The following is a 16,791-nucleotide window of genomic DNA, read 5'->3' on the forward strand; positions in this document are numbered from 1 at the left end:
ACTGAGACCCCCCAGAGGAATAGTGTCCTTATCCAAAAGTTCATGACTTTTTTTTGGCTCAGGTCTGATAACCTGTGGATGACCCCAAACAAGAGGAGTTAACTTTGTTGATTTCCGACCTAGCTAAAGACAATTTTGTTACGTTTTAAGTTCTGTTCGTTTAGAAAAGATACACTTTCTCCATGAAATTACAATGTACCAATGCAAAACACTCAAACCTCAAACCAACATCCTATATATCATGAGCGGTCCAACAAGTTTGACTACTATATAATATTAGGAGAGTAGTAAAGGCTAAAGTCCATGGACTACAAGTGGAATGAAAATAATTCACAAATCTAAAGACACGAACCATAAATTCTTGATGAGACAGAATTTAAAATTTGCTGGAGTGCACTGTCTACAAATTAACTGGAAAGACGATGAAAAACAAAGCAAGATGTTTGTTTTGAAATACAATATATTGAGTCATTCGTTAATTAGAATCAAGCTAATTAATAATCAGGGTATTGTTGAAAGTGATTTAGCTAACTAAAATAAGCCAGATAGGAAAAGACAAATATTTAGGATTCCATTTATAGAGGTTGCTAGAGCAGCCAGGAGATATAGAATATAGAATTGTGGTTGCCAGGAATGAAAGTGGAATGGGAACAAAAGAGAAAGGAAACATAGGAATTATGTCTCAGTGATACAGAGTTTTAATTTGGAATGATAAAAGAGTTCTGGGATGAGTGGTGTTGGTGGCTGAACAGTTTGAATACATCTGATGCCATGGAGTTGTATACATACAATTATTAAAATTGTAAATTTTCGATCACATATAAAATTTATTTGTAAATGATATATTACTGAGAATTGTGTGTTTCTGTTTAAAGGCACCATACCTAATACTATTGTTGATTAATCAATATTAAACTCATGTTCCCTGGAACTGTAACACGTTTGAACAAAGCCCATACAATTCATTTATTTTTCTCTGTAAAATACTTCACAGCTTTCTTATATGTAGGGATCATTGTGCATTGTTGCTCATTGTTCCTCGTGGAGATCGGGAGCATTTTACAGTAAAATCAGAAGAAAAAAGCTCATAAATGAAGAAAATAAAACATGGCACAAAGTAGACCACAAAATAAGACTTGTTTTCATTGTGAGAACTAAAAAGAGAATGCAATATATCCCCTTGTCCAACCTCAGATGAAAGCATATACATCATTAGACTTGAATTTTAAGCTACTCACCATATGGCCATAAATGTCTACTGTAAAACTGCTATTGGTTTGAGGGTTACAAATAAATTCTAAAGAGTAAGAAAACTCATGAATATAGAGTAGTAAGAATTAGCTGTATTTCTGAATGGCAAAATGAAGACCTATATTTCCAGGAAATGTTCCTTCACCACTGAGAATAACACCAGTTCCTTCCTCCTTCCATAGCACAGTGCTTGTTACGTGTATGCAGTTAGTCACTGCTGCTTTGTAGAGAAATTTTAATCCAGAAATGCAGCTTCTCTGGCTGGAATACAGAACGTCTTTAATCCCAGGAGACAGAGGAAGCAGATCTCTGAGTTCAAGGTCAGCCTGGTATAGAGCAACTTTTAGGGAAAAAAAAAAAAGACAATTTAGGTCTAGGTGTAGTGGTACATTCGTTTAATCCTAGAGCTTTGAAGGCAGAGGCATGCAGATCTTTGAATTCTGTCCAGGCAGTTCGGTTGAGTCAGTGAGTTAAGAGGCAGTGCAGTGGAGTTGAGTTTGTGGCACTTCAGTTCATGGAATTCAGAGGCAGTTTTTACCAGGAGTTTTACAGAGGGAAGTTGAATAGAGAACAAGCTAGACCCAGGCGATGACAGAGGGGCCAGAAGATTAGAACAAATTGCTAGTTTGAGGCCAAGCAGAGCAATTCATTCAGAAGCTGAGAGAAAGGCAATTTGAAGTCATCTTGGAGAGGAGTTTGAGCCAGAACAGCTAAGTTGAACCAGCCAACAAGAGTTCAGAAAGAACAAGACAAGATGAGATTATTCAGCAATAAGTTTTAGTCTCTGAAAACATTCTAGGCCCAGACTGTACAGAGGCTAGAAGCTTCAAGGACTTGGGCTAGGTTAGCAGACTAAGGCAGTAAGCCTCAGAGATAACAAGTAAATCAGGCAAATAAAAATTACTTTTTCACTATTCCCAGGCTTTTCTTCAATAGCCATTGTTACTCAATCTGTATTACTCCATTACTTCATTTTCTTTAGACATGTCTCAAACATAGAAATTTGACTAATGCAGTAATTAATAGTACTCAGAGAATATTAACTACTACCATGAACACTTTAGTATTCAGCATTTTGTTATTTTTATGTGTTCCAACATATATTGGCCTTTCCGCATTGCTCACATTGTATTTCCTCACTGGCAGCCTCGATGATGGTTTTAATAGTCTTTTAGTTTCTGAATGTAAAATAGAAGTTAAATTTTTCATTTAGTTTTCTAATCTTTCTTATCTACAATATGCTGTATCAAATTAATTCCCTTTTATGCTTCTTGACTTAGCATAATATCAGAACAAATTAAAAATGTTAAAGGCTGTTTGCTGTACTTTAAGTGAGAAAGAAGCTGAAGAGAAACTGTTTCAGCCAGGAGTGAAACTGACACATTTTCTATAGACTTGTATCTTTATATGCTCTTTTGTCTTGGGTTGCCTTGTTTTTCCATTGCCTTGCCCCAGGTCTGTCGTCTCTACTGTGCTTAACTTCTTATATTCGTTCAGTTCTCTCACAGAGTTGATGAACAAAGTCTTAACAGTCTCATTAGTGCTTCTAGAGCTATCCGCCTCTTTATCTCTACACACCAAACTAGTTTTTCTCTACAGTGCCCTCAGCAGCCTGTCATTTCCACAGTGTGAGATGTTATTTATCATACATTCTATTCTCATTTATACATGACTCAGACTATAACTTCCTCTTCAGCTGGCCTATTTGTCTATGACTACAGCAGTGCTGTGTTATTTTATTTGCTAGTGTGTTAATGCCTTTTCTCTGTGCTTCTTTTTCAAAAGAACCTTTGAACTTCCACACATTTAGTGATCCGGCTTTATGAAACACAATAGAGGATGTAGATCATTCCGGCAGTGTAGGCAGGAAGGCTCAATCCTGGCTTCATTAAGAATATAAAATTTTTAATGATTACGAATAGTGAATTGTAACAGAAATTAGCCATGTGAAACAAAATACAGACTAGAACCTTCCAGGCTTACATGATAGCTTTGCAGGATGTTCCTGGTACAAATAAAAGATCTTTACAAAAGTGTAAGAAGTGGGGAAGTATGACTTTGGGTGGAGGACGAGAATGGCTGTGGTCAAGTTTGAGGTTAAAAAGGGTAACTTAAGTTTTCTTTTGATTAGGATATGGTGAGAAGGAATTGAAGGGTTTTTTTTTTGTTTTGTTTTTATTGCAAGGCAAATTACAGTCACGAGAATACCTGTGCCTACTTCTCAGTCATTACATTTGAGAATTTCTGAATAAAACCAGAAAATAGGCAAACTGGTCTTTAGTATAATAATTTCAAAGGTTTTGTTTATCTATAAACAGTATCAAGGGCATATTAATAAAGTTTTTCCTTTTTTCTCACTTTTTAATTTTATTTTTGATATTGAAATATTTCCCTTTTTTTTCCTCCCTCCACACCCTCTCAGATACTTGTCCATGCTCCCTTTCAAATTAATGACCTTTTTTTTTACTAATTGTTATTAAACACATGTATATGTATACACACATGGAAATATATTTTTAACCAGGCTGACTGCTGCTAGCAAAGAAAAAGAATGTTTCCTGTGGCAAACATAATAATGCAAAAGAAAGTATGTTACCACTTGCTGCTGATGTAAGCCGGATTCAGAAGGCAAACGGCAAACTGCCTGGCATGGGTACTAGGAACCTAACTTGGTCCTCTGGAAAGCAGGGAGCAACTGAGCCATGTCTCCAGCACCCTACTGTATGTATTAAACATAAATATATCAGCCCCACATGGTTGGTGGTTCATGCCTGTAACCCCAGCAATTGGGAGGCCTTGATTACAAAAGTAGTTCTAAGCTACGTAATGAACTTATTTTTGGAAGGAAAGAAAAAAAGAAGGAAAAAGAAAGAAAGAAAGGATCCCTCAAAAAAGAAAGAAGGCTTTGTTCCCAAAAGAAAGCCGGATACAAACTTCTACGTTGGGATCCCATGACAGTAGCCATTTACAGGCTGGCCCACACACGCGATCCCTAGAGAGTTGTCTAGGAACCCTGTCATATCCTTTCCTCTTTTTCAGCAAGTAGTTGTGGTGCAGTGCCTCTATGCACTAAACCAAAAGCAGTCAAGAAATCAGAAATTAAAAGTGCGTCTTTGCCCCTGTCCTCCCCTTCCATTCCTTCCTTTCTAATATGAATGGAGGAAATAATTAAATATTCTTTTGAAGTCAGTCCACCTCTGCATGCTATTCTTGGTTTCCATTAGCCTTAAGACAGAACTGTCTGCTATGAAGGTAATGATGTAGAACCTAAATTAAGGCTTTTGAAATTCAAGGCCATTATTTTGAAGACCAGAACCTGAACAGAAGAAAACAATAACAGCGAGATAACAAATACTGACATAATTAAATACCCTCATGAGACATTGGCCATGAGATTTGAAAGCTGCACTGTGTACTTTGATAGCCACCAACAATGTACGGCCACTGAGCACTTGTAATATGGTTAAGTAGTATGAACTGTGCTGAGTATTAACTTTAAAATATACTGTGATCTCCAAAGTCCTTTGGTTAACATGGCATGAATGAACAGGAAAACAACATTCACGTGTACATGTACAGGCATTGCACAGAGGGAACTTACAGTGGAACCAGATGATGAAAGCTATATAGCACCCTGAATTACAGAAAGAAAGAGCCCTGTCACTACTGGTGGTGACATCAACAGAAGCTACATAAGGACAAAAAAGAAAACAATGGAGAATAAAAGGTATCTTTTTAGACAGGCAAAAGGTCACTCAGGTAATAAAAATTTTTCCTCAGTAACCTTTCGAAGAATAAAATGTGACTATTTCTTACGGACAGGCAAGCCAGGGTGGCACTGAGAGCCCCCATCTGATCAACACTTTGCAGGCAGAGAGAGACAGACTGGGCCTGGTTTGGACTTTTTTTGAAGCACCAAAGCCTACCCCCAAGGGACACACAACCTCCAACAAAGCCACAATGCTAATCCTTCCCAAACAGTTCCACTAACAGGGACCAAGCATTCAAACATATGAGCCTATGGGACCCATTCTCATTCAAACCTCCACAATGCTCACCTGTTGGGATTGATCTGGCACCACTATGTATTCAAATGTTAATTGATTGCCCCCCAAGAGTCTTACGAGCAAATTCGCATGTATCCAAAACATCATCTTCCAGATTATTCCTGATCGTCTAAATACAGTGGCCTACACCTGGGCTGGGCAGAAGAGAGATAGGTAAAGGCAAGTTTTGTGGGCTTTTGGGGAAGAGAGACCACAAGGAGGAGAGGAGGAGGAGAAGAAGCAGGTCGCAATGGGTTAGAGTGACCAGGAGGTCCTGGAAAAGCAGCTTGCGCTGAGGACTGGCCTGGTGGAGCAGGAACAGCTCGGGTGGAACATGTATGACTATGTATGGGGATTTTGAATGAAAAATAGATAAGATAGCTTAGAGGATTATCACCTGCCCAGCTCCAGAGCTTGAAGGCTTATAATAATTCTAACAAGTTTCTATGCTTTTGTTTATAAAATAGCAGATTAAGGAGTAGCAGCCACTGGTATTAATAAGCAGCTTTAATTAATATTAATAGAATAATTAATTCTACAACATCCACCCTGATTAACCATCCCCCTAGCTTCTACTAGATGCCATCCAATACACACCCTAAAAACCTCATGGCTTCTTTTTTTTTTAATTTTTTTTTTTATAAATTACAGTTTATTCACTTTGTATCACCTCTGTAGCCACCTCCCATCATTCTCTCCCAATCCTGCCCTATCTGACCCTAGCCAATTAGGTCTCATCAGGACTGGCTACAGTGTCTTCCTCTGTGGCCTTATAAGGCTGTTTCCCTCTCAGAAAAAGGTGATCAAAAAGCCAGCCACTGAGTTCACATCAGAGACAGGTCCTGTTCCCATTACTAGGGAACCCACTTGGACACTGAGCTGCCATGGGCTACATCTGTGCAGGGCTATCTCCATGCATGGTCCTTGTTTAGAGTATCAGTCTCATAAAAGACCTCTATGCCCAGATTTTTTGGTTCTGTTGCTCCCCTTGTGGAGCTCCTGTCCCCAAGTCTTCCTATCTCCCCTTCTTTCATAAGATTCCCTGCACTCTAACCAAAGTTTGGCTATGAGTCTCAGCATCTGCTTTGAAACTTTACAGGAGTCCCTCTGTGGTAGACTCCTGTCCTGTTGTTGTTTTCTCACTCTTCCGATGTCTCCTGTTTGTCTTTCTGAGTGAGGATTGATCATCTTACTCAGGCTCCTCCTCCTTGCTTATCTTCTTTAGGTGTACAGATTTTAGGTATGTTTATCCTGTATCTTCTTTTTTTCAATAACCCAAGTCCAATTAGTGATGACCATATGTTCACAATGTGGGTCTATCCACTGGAGCACAGAAAACCTACCAGTGGCCACACTCTCCCAAAATAGTGATTCTTCCTTCTCCACCTTCTCCAGCAGCTATCAAGTGTCAACAGCTCCTCAGTGGAAGATGGGGTTTCCCAAGTTCCTCCCCAATCCATGCTAGAATTTTAGGTGGCTTGATTCTGTGCAGATCTTATACAGGTAACCAGAGCTGCTTTGAGTTCATCAGTTTAGTTGTCATGCCATAACCAGGCCACATTTCCCAGCACCCCTGTCCATCCCCAGCTCTTCTTACACTTGTTCGGCCTCCTCTTCTGTGAAGTTCCTTGAGCTTTGAGATTGGCCAAGGTGAGGGATGTGACAGGAGTTAATGTAGGTATTCCATTGATGGGTGAGCACTCAGGGTCACTATTCTCAACACTTTGGCCAGGTGACTACTGCCCCCTGCAAAAGAGAAGCATTTCCGATCAAGGGTGATAGCAGTCCAGATCTAAGGACTTAAATATAAATATTTGTAAGGTAATTTGAAAATATGACTCTTTATCAAAATTAGATTCCACTTTAGCACCTATAAATTTCCCAGCAGTGGGCACATTACCATTCATTCCCTCCTGTGGGGCAGACCCCAAATCCAATTAGAAAGCAGTTTGCTACCACTTTAACAGCCATGACACTATTCTGCAAGTGGGTGGATCTTGCCAGACAAGTTGGTATTAATAATTTACAGGGGTCAATGCTGGGAAAGATCACTGATACCTTTTTTTCCCTGTCGCGCGCAATCCTTTGCCGATAAGGAAGACGCGGCAACCGAAGATTTGTCCAGCAGAATCTTTATTGTACAGCTCTTGTAGGTAGATGGAGAAGGACCTCAAGCCTTGTGAGTGCTCTGCTTAAATAGCCCGCAGGGCTACGTGCTCGTCTGTAATTGGTGCTCCGCACAATACCCAATTAGCATGTGTTCTCTGATAGGGAGAGCACTCAAATCCATATTAGCATCCTGTGGCGCATGCGCTGCTGCAAGATACAGCACTGACAAGAAGAACCAGGAAACAGGAAGCCAGCGCCATCTTGTAATGGCGAATGCGGCTCCCGACATCTCCCCCTTTCTTTAAAATTACAAGCCAAGCCAAAATGTAATACTATGAGATTTCCGATCAGCTCACTGACTCAACAGCATAAGCGATCAAGGAGGTTACATAGTATAAGAGACCCTTTGCACCTTGAACCCCGTGCAATGGGAACCTGAGCCCTGGGAGATGCAAAGGTCTGATCAGAACAGCATCCCGGTGCAATGGGAACCTGTGCCCGTCAAGAGTGCCATGAGTTCTGACAGTGTCTCAACGGCTAAGCATGTTTAACCAGACTTGAGGGGATGTTCCCTGTTCGACAGCCAGCATAGCCTGAACTATGGCCACATTCTTTGCATGTTGTTGTCTTTTGAACTTGCGAAGCAACCAAAAACAGAGGAGCAGTAGAATTAGTGGTCCTCCTCGCTGTCCTTGATTCTTTAAGCAGTAGCAGGTGTGTCTGTTGAAAGATCATCTTCAGCTGTCACGAGCTTTCGCGTGAGGCACTCCGGTACCCAGAATGGATTGTTTTCTTCCTGTGGAAAAACACAGACAGCTCCCCTGGATCTTATTAAAATAGGATCCGGTCCTTTCAGCGAGTTAGAAGTCTTAACCTTTCCTTTATCTTTACTCTGGCTCTTCTCCTCAAGCAGAGGCGCTGTCGCACCATACCCTGGCGCATAAGGCGGAGGAGGGTTTGGGCCATATCTTTCTGATTCATATTTGGCCGCTTCCTCATCTAATTTTGCTTGTTCAGCAGGATCAAGCCCTGTTTCCTCTTTAGAGTCAGATGACTCTTGTTGATCCTCTCCTTCGGAGGACGTCTCCTCCTCGGAAGAGGACGATATTGTATAATTTTTAAACTCAGTGAGGAGAGGATACAATTTAGGGTCCTCCTCACCTTTACTTACCCCTTTCTCAGAGGCAGGCAGCAGCTTTAAGTTTTTTGCTCGCTGTTTGAGCTCTTTTTTTTTTTGTAAGTTGCTTTGTCCTTTTTTCAAGTTTAGCTAGCTTATTTTTACCTTTTACTTTTTTTTTTATTGGCTTTCTTTTCTGCTTAGCCTTTTTTCCCTTTTCAGCTTCTGATAGACTATCTTGGTGGTCTGATAATGCCCGTTGGCCTTCCCTGATTTTTTCCTTACATCTTTCATCCTTAATGCAAGATTTTAACAGTTTGTATAGTGGCCACACCCCTGGTTTCAGGGTCCCCTGTTCTTTCTCTCGTGTCAAATCTCCTCCTAATTTATCCCACGATCTTTTAGAAAGGGACCCAGAGACCACAAACCAGGGAGCCACTTGATCAACCTCCTTAAGAAAGTTCCGCAGCACCCTGTCAGGGATTTTTAAATCCTTTTGCTTCAGCAGCGCCTGCGCTGCTTCCAAAATTGGTTTAGTTCTACAGGAGAGGGTGCGGCAGCTCAGCTATCTACCTGAGTCTTATGGCCAATTATTCAAAATTGCAAAAAGGACAGATGCAAGTTTTATCCCGTTTCCCACAATTAAGACACAAACAACACAGTAAAACAAAAACGAAACTAACAACGAGAAACGGAATACACCAGACCACAGAAATCATACCTTGCTGAAAAGTGCTGCAGCTTTTCACTCTGCTGGCTTGAATCTTCCTCCGACGAGCAGTCGGGGGTCCTTCGAGTTGTTCCTCTGCCCGGGGTCGGCGGTTCCCGGGTTTCGGCACCACTTGTCGCGCGCAATCCTTTGCCGATAAGGAAGACGCGGCAACCGAAGATTTGTCCAGCAGAATCTTTATTGTACAGCTCTTGTAGGTAGATGGAGAAGGACCTCAAGCCTTGTGAGTGCTCTGCTTAAATAGCCCGCAGGGCTACGTGCTCGTCTGTAATTGGTGCTCCGCACAATACCCAATTAGCATGTGTTCTCTGATAGGGAGAGCACTCAAATCCATATTAGCATCCTGTGGCGCATGCGCTGCTGCAAGATACAGCACTGACAAGAAGAACCAGGAAACAGGAAGCCAGCGCCATCTTGTAATGGCGAATGCGGCTCCCGACATTTCCCCAGGAGCCTGAATAGTGCTTTCTAGCACTATGAAAACTAGCCAGCAAGCAGAAACTTTAAATGGATTTTTCCATTTCCTGAAGCTAAAGTATGCAGTGTTAGGCAGTTGGTCCTAACCATGTAGTTATGATTGGTAACCAAGAGAAATGGCAATAGCTTGCATCGTTTTGAAAACCTCTAAGGTCCTTCTGTAGGTGTCACATTTGGGAGTATTTCCTTCAATTGCGTGTTTTCTGTAATCATTAGTCTTTATTGTCAGTGAACTTGGCTGTATCAGAATGACCACGGAAACCCAATATCTTGGTAGATGAGTTACAGCAAAGCAGAAAATTCTGCTATAAGGCCACAGATACTATGGTGGTTTAAGTAAGAATAGCCCGCATAGACTGATGTGTTTGCATGCTTGGCCCATAGGGAGCGGCACTATTAGGAGGTATGGCCTTATGGGAAGAAGTTGTCATTGTGGGGGTGGGCATTGAGGTCTCCTATGCTCACTCAGTGTACCACACATCCTCTCCTGCTGCTTCAAGATCGAGATGTAGAACTCTCAGCTCCTTCTCCAGCACCTGGATGCTGCCATGCTTCCCACCATGATGGTAATGGACCAAACCTCTGAAATAGAATGTTGTCCTTTATAAGAGTTGCCATGGTCATGATGTCTCTTCACAGCAATGAAACCCTAACTAAAACAGAGTCTATCTAATGACATTCTTAGCTTTTGGTTTGGTTGTATCTGGAGTCTAAGCTAATACAAACTAAAAGGCTTCATCTGCTACCCATGAGGATACTGGGGCAAACACGGAGGTAGACAAGGAATGCCTACTAAGGGGCTAAGATGGCCCAAGATAAATTGCAATTAGGCTCTGTGTTATGATCTATAAAGATGATGCTGTGGCAGTGCAGCAGCACCATGACAGGCCCATGCCAAGGTCTACCTCCTAGAGGAATCACACACCATGCGACAGATCTGGTATAAAGGAGGTTTATTAGGGGGAAGGGAGAAGCCCTGGGGAAGAGTCAGGGATGGTGAGTGAGCCATGATGGCAGAGAGAGGGCATAGAGGGAGGGAGAGAAAGAGAAAGAGGGGTGAAAGGGAGAGAGAGGGAGGGAGAGAGTGAATGGGGAGAGAGAGAGCGCTGGTATGGGAGGGGGTGTCCTTATATCCTACCCACACCTGGTGCACCCAGCCCTGGCAGGTGTAAGCAATTGCCAGGACCTTGAAGGCAGGCCAGCTGACTCGCCTGTACGATAACACACTGTACCTGCACAGTCCAAACCCTCCACAATCCTTAAAGGCTTTTTCTCCTTTATTTTTTTATTCTTCTCTCATATTACATCCCGCCCTACCACAGTTTCCCCTCCGTTCCCTCTCCCCAGCATTCCTGCCTCACCCCCTCTTTCCTTCAGAGAAGAGCAAGCCTGCCAGGGACATCAACCAAACACAGCATAACAAGCTACAGTAAGACCAGACGAGGCTGGACCATATCAGAACTGGACAAGGCATCCCAGTAGGAGGAAAAGGGTTCCATAAGTAAGCAAAAAAAGTCTGACTGAACTCAGCAATTTAGGGGAGCAGATGCAGAGCAAACCCTTTTTAATGAATCTGTTTTACACATACACTGGAGAATCATGCAATGCTGTGTGCCTTGGATGCAATCCTGGGTCACAAGTCTGCACACTCCTTTGCAAATGAACCTGTGATAGCAGAACCTTTCATCTCGCCTTTATTGTTTACTTTATTATTATCTTCAAGATAAAGATCACATCCGTCTTTTCTTCCATGTGACTTTCTTTTTTTTCTTAGTTCTGGTTTGCCTCCTGCCTCCCTCAGATAGTGTTTCTCTGTGTAGCCCTGACTACCCTTTAACTCACTCTATAGACCAGGCTGGCCTCAAACTAAAGATTCCCCAGCCTCTGCCTCCACCTCCCCAGTCCTGGGATTAAAGCGGTGGGCCACCAACGCCAGCTTGGTTTGTCTTTCTTAACTGTGGATATCACTGTGTCACTCACACCAGCATCAGGAAGTATATTCAGCCATCCATTGAATTCCTTCACAGAGATGATAAACGAATTTTTGGCTCCTGTATTATCAGCACAATTGAATACAGCTTCTACCGGGAGACGCCTGGAAATCTGGAATTCCACCCCAGAGGACCCACCATATCCTGGCTTCTCCATCTTGAGCACCTGGATTCAGAGAGGAAGGATGTACAAGGGACACTAGGACCTGAACTGGAGGCCCTGCCCAGTCCAATCTTTGAGGTTCTAATCAGTTAATCATCCCTAAGGAAGGTTCAGTGTTGTGCAACTTTACTCCGAGAACTTTCATTCACAATACTCAGTTATAGGAACCATTGTTTTAACTACACAATCATTTTATATTCCTCTTTGCTCCCATATATGCATTCATACATTTAGTCAATGAACTTTCAACAATGGATACAACATACAGACTTTCTGTTTCCTGAAATTTGAAAGTCACAATAAATTTAAAAACTAAAATCTTCTTGTACATACTGTATACATGTAGAGGAATTTCCTATGAAAAACTACTTTGGGAGAAGTATCAAATTGTTCAATCATAATTTAAATAAAACTTTTACATTTATATTGAAATGCTAATGTTTGTATCAATTGTATATTATAATAGTTAAACACAAGATTATAAAAAAACTGCTTAATATTGTTCTTTTATACTAGTAAAGTGAATTCATGGCATGAACTCTGCGCTTATATGTACGCACGCACGCGCGCGCACACACACACACACACACAAATACACACAAATGTATGTTTAGTTATGCTACTATAAATCCAGTAGAGGGAGCTCACACATTTTTTTGTTAAGTTAGTAAAGAAAGTTTCCTCCTTTAAAAGCTACTGAACTTAGAATGTTGTTATTATTGATACAGTAAAAATATAGTAGTAAACAAAAAAATCATACTGTTGGTTAAAATAAAAAATGTTGCAATGTAAAAAACATACGAATGCTACTTGTTTAGAAGCACTTTTAAAATTATATCCTTTCAATTTCTTTTCCACATACATACATACATAATATATTTGCTGAGATTACTATTTTTACAGAGTGGATAAAAAGAAATTTCCAGCTTGAAAATATATGAGAAATAAGTCAATTTAAATTTAAATATTACACATGTAATTTAAAACATTGATTTAAACATTTTTTACTGACTTCATAATTTTGACTTTCCAAAGATATATATATTGCTTATAGTGCTAATTATAGAATATAAGTCCCTGCAAATTATTTCCCTCACTGAGAAATATGCATTTAAGGGTCAAGGGATATTGATAAACTTCTTGCCAATTATGCAGAGGTCCTGTTCTTATGCCCATCACCACCATCAAAAAACAAAACATGGGAACGTCAAAGTCCCTTTATGTCTTTCCAGGACTCCATAGTTCATTTCTTTATAACTTTACTTCTCATCATTTTCATTCAAGAGTTGACTGCTGGGACTGGAGAGATGGCTCAGCAGTTAAAAGCACTGCCTCTTCTTCCAGAGGACCTGAGTTCAATTCCCAGCAACCACATCGTGGCTCACAACCCTATATAATGTGATCTGGTGCCTTCTGGTGTGCAGGTGTACATGCAGATATATATAAATATACAGAAATACTCCTTTTTGAAAAAGAGTTGACTGCTGTGTTAATTACTTTTTGCTAGCTGTGATGAAACACCTCGACTAAGACAATTCATACAGGAATAGGTTTATTTTAGCTTACTGTTCCAGGGCGTTAGAGTCCATAATGGCAGAACAGAAGTAGCAGATAAGCCTGGAGGCTGGAGCAGAATGCTGAAATACATATCTTGAATGGTAAATACCAAGAAGAGAGAGAGACTGACAGAGCAACAGAGACAGACAGACAGAGAGACCCAGAGTCAGGCTGCCAGGCAGGCAGGCAGACATAGAAAAGATGTGGGGAGATGGAAAAGGAAGGGAGAAGGGAAAGAGAAAGAGAGTGTGATGGAAATGACAACAGGCTTTGAAACCTCAACATTCACCCCCCAGTGACAAATTTCCTCAGGCAAGTTCCTAGCACTCCCCAAATACTAACACCAACTGGGTTAGTGAATGCACCATAGGTGTATTTCACCATAGGTGAAAATGCAACCTATGGTGCATTTTCAAATGCAGCAGACTGTAGGGGGCATTGTCATTTACACCATTGCAACTTCTATGCAGATTTTGATTACTCTCTAGTTAACCTAGGTAGCTATTGCTGCTCTTTTAATTTTGAATATACAACAAAATATTTTTATAATGGCAGTGCAAAGATCTGTATTTAATGAACCGAAATATGATACACAAAGCTCCAAGCAGTAAACTGATAATGGCCTAAAAGCTGAGAATACCTACACGTTGACATCGGCAAAGCCTTATGAGTCTGAACTACTACAGTTGACCCGTCCAGAGTGTTCTGTATGTGGAGTAAGTGAGAAAGGAATTGAGGTGGTAGTAGCCACATTATTGGTTACTTTTCACAAGAAAATGTAGAAATGAGGTAAAATTGAAAAGGACATAGGTGATTTTGTTATTAATGCTACCTTTTAAGCCAATCTATTCTTGACCCTTTTCTCTTCATAGTTCATCCACACAAAATAAATGCAGATATTTTCATTTCCTGTTGCTGAAGTAAAATATCCTGATAAAAGCATCATATGGGAGAACAAGTTTATGTCGGTCCATGGGGTGATGACGTCACAGCTGCAGAGAGAACTGGTAACATTACATCCACAGTTAGAAAAGAGATGAATTAATACATGCGCGCTGGTGTGTAGCCTGCTGTCTCCACTTTTTAAAAATGTATTTAATTCTTCCATCATTTCATATACAGTGTATTTCAATTACATACATCCACCACTACCTTCATCCAAGTTTTCCTAGCATCCCCCCACTCCGACTTTCACCTTCTGCGTTCTCCTGTTTGGTTGCTACTAACACCCCTGATTCCGATTAGTGCTGCCATATCATATGCTCGTGGTTGCAGGAGCGTGGGATAGGGACTTCCTCCTTCAGCCACCGCCCTCACTGAGAATGGGGCCTCAGGGCACCTCCCTATCCACGGTGGAGTTTGGGTGGGCTTGATATTGTGTAAGGTAACTGCAGCTGCTGCAAGTTGCTGTCAGGTCCGGAAGTCACTTAAGCACTTATAGTTGATTGTACTTGGCATTTTGACAACTCAGGATACTCTTAATTAACCACCATTCACTGGAAAAAGGAGCTACTCTGACCAAAGTTGACAGCAACACAAATCGACAGATGTAAGTGCAAATATTTAGAAGTCAGCAGACATTAGTAGTAGACCCTTATGATCGAGTTATTGTGGGCAAGCAAACCCACAATAGCCCACAGACAAGAGCCTGTTGCACTGGCTAATTTTAGGTCAGCTTGACACAAGCTATAGTGATTTGAAAAGAAGGAACTTCACCTGAACCAAACAACCAAACAACCAAACAAAAGAACCTGGGCTAGACTGGCCTGTGGGCAAACCTATGGTGCTTAACTAAGAGGTTGATGTAAAGGGCCCAGTCCATTGTGGGCCGGCCACCCATAAGCAGGTAGTTCTGGGTCTGACAAGAACTCAGGCTGAATAAGCCATGGGGAGCAAAACAGTAAGCAGCACTCCTTCATGGCTTCTCTAAGATCCTGCCTCTGGGCTCCGGCCTCCCCATCTCTCCTTTGGATTGTGGTGTTTTAACAAAAAACATACCTAAAACACCTGTATTTCTTTGAGTGCCCCTGGATCTCCCTGACCAATAACTTGTAAGGAAATATCCAGTACTTGACAATGATATTTTCAGTTATTAACCTGTGCTTTTTGGAAGCAGCTTTGTCTGGCCATGCAGGTACTTCTGGTCAAATAACCTTAAAAATGTGTCTGTATGTGTGTGCACATGCATTAGTGTGTGTACGTATGTGTGCATGTGTGTGTGTTATTGAGACACAGTCTCATGATATAGCTCTGCTTAGAATTCACTAGAGAGACCAGGCTGCCCTTGAAGTCATAGAGATCTGCCTGCCTCTGCTTCCAGAGTGCCAGGATTAAAAGTAAGCATCACCATGCCCAGCCAACAGCACATTTCCTTTTTATAATAAAATTTCCAATTTTTATATTATAATATGATTGCATTCGTTGCCCATTCCCTTTCTTCTCTCCAACCCTTCCAATATACCCATTTGCTTTCACACACATTTATGGTTTCTTTTTTTTTTTAATTGTTGTTACCTCTGTGTGTATATGTATGTATGTGTTTTTAAATATATAAATAAGTCCTGAGCAGTCTGTATCATGTCACTTGTCTTTCTACATTTTATCAGGGCTGACTATTTGGTATTAATTAATACATGGGTCCCGTCTTCAGTCATTAGGATTATGGCCATCGTGTATCCATTCCAGGTGAGAATAAACCGGAATGCAGGGCACAGGTGAACTCATATAAGCTTCCACCAGTAAAGACATCCAGCGGGGCTTGGTGGCGCCCACCTTTAAGCCCAGCACTGGAAGGCAGAGGCAGGAGAATCTCTGGGAGGTTTGAAACCAGTCTGGTCTACGTAGCAAGTTCCAGGACAGCTAAGGCTACATAGAGAGATACTACTTCAAAAACAAACAAACAAACGTGCCTACGCATACAGAAAGTTGAGAAGTGCATAGTTTAAGCTGGGATCACTGGACCTTGAATCAATTGAGTAAATAAAAATTTATGTTAAATAGAAGGGAGATAAAAATAGACATAAAATAAGCAACCAGCAGTCTGCCACATAGTTCAAATGGCTTATAGCCTTCCCAATCAACTTAAACAAAATGGTGTGTGTGAGAGAGAGAAAGATGACGGAGGTAGAAAAGGAAATATATGGCCCACACTCATAAGAATGAGGTATGTCTTTGCAGGCATACTCAATTTTGGTGATTAAGTGGTGATTACGTGATTAACTGCTTCCCTTTCTTCTCTGTTCTGCCGTCTATTTGGGAGAGAAATACACTTACAATGCTCTTTCCTCTGAGTAGCAAGATAATTGTAGGAAACCAAGCTTCTTTTCTCCCGGGTTAGCAATTCCCGTGGA

The 16,791-nt window shown here is 41.1% G+C and overlaps 1 protein-coding gene across 1 annotated transcript; it reads right to left on the reverse strand.

Annotated features, from left to right (window-relative positions):
• Positions 1 to 11,363: 11,363 nt before the first annotated feature.
• Positions 11,364 to 11,878, reverse strand: LOC110553655 (large ribosomal subunit protein uL14-like). Its single transcript, XM_021645688.1, has 2 exons — positions 11,662 to 11,878; positions 11,364 to 11,518 (listed from the first exon to the last, which is right to left on the reverse strand). Exons 1-2 carry the CDS (start codon positions 11,876 to 11,878, stop codon positions 11,364 to 11,366), a joined length of 372 nt encoding a protein of 123 aa, XP_021501363.1.
• Between the last annotated feature and the right edge of the window lie 4,913 nt (positions 11,879 to 16,791).

This window comes from Meriones unguiculatus, chromosome 9 (assembly GCF_030254825.1).
Source record: "Meriones unguiculatus strain TT.TT164.6M chromosome 9, Bangor_MerUng_6.1, whole genome shotgun sequence".
In the NCBI taxonomy this organism is placed as follows: Eukaryota; Metazoa; Chordata; class Mammalia; order Rodentia; family Muridae; genus Meriones; species Meriones unguiculatus.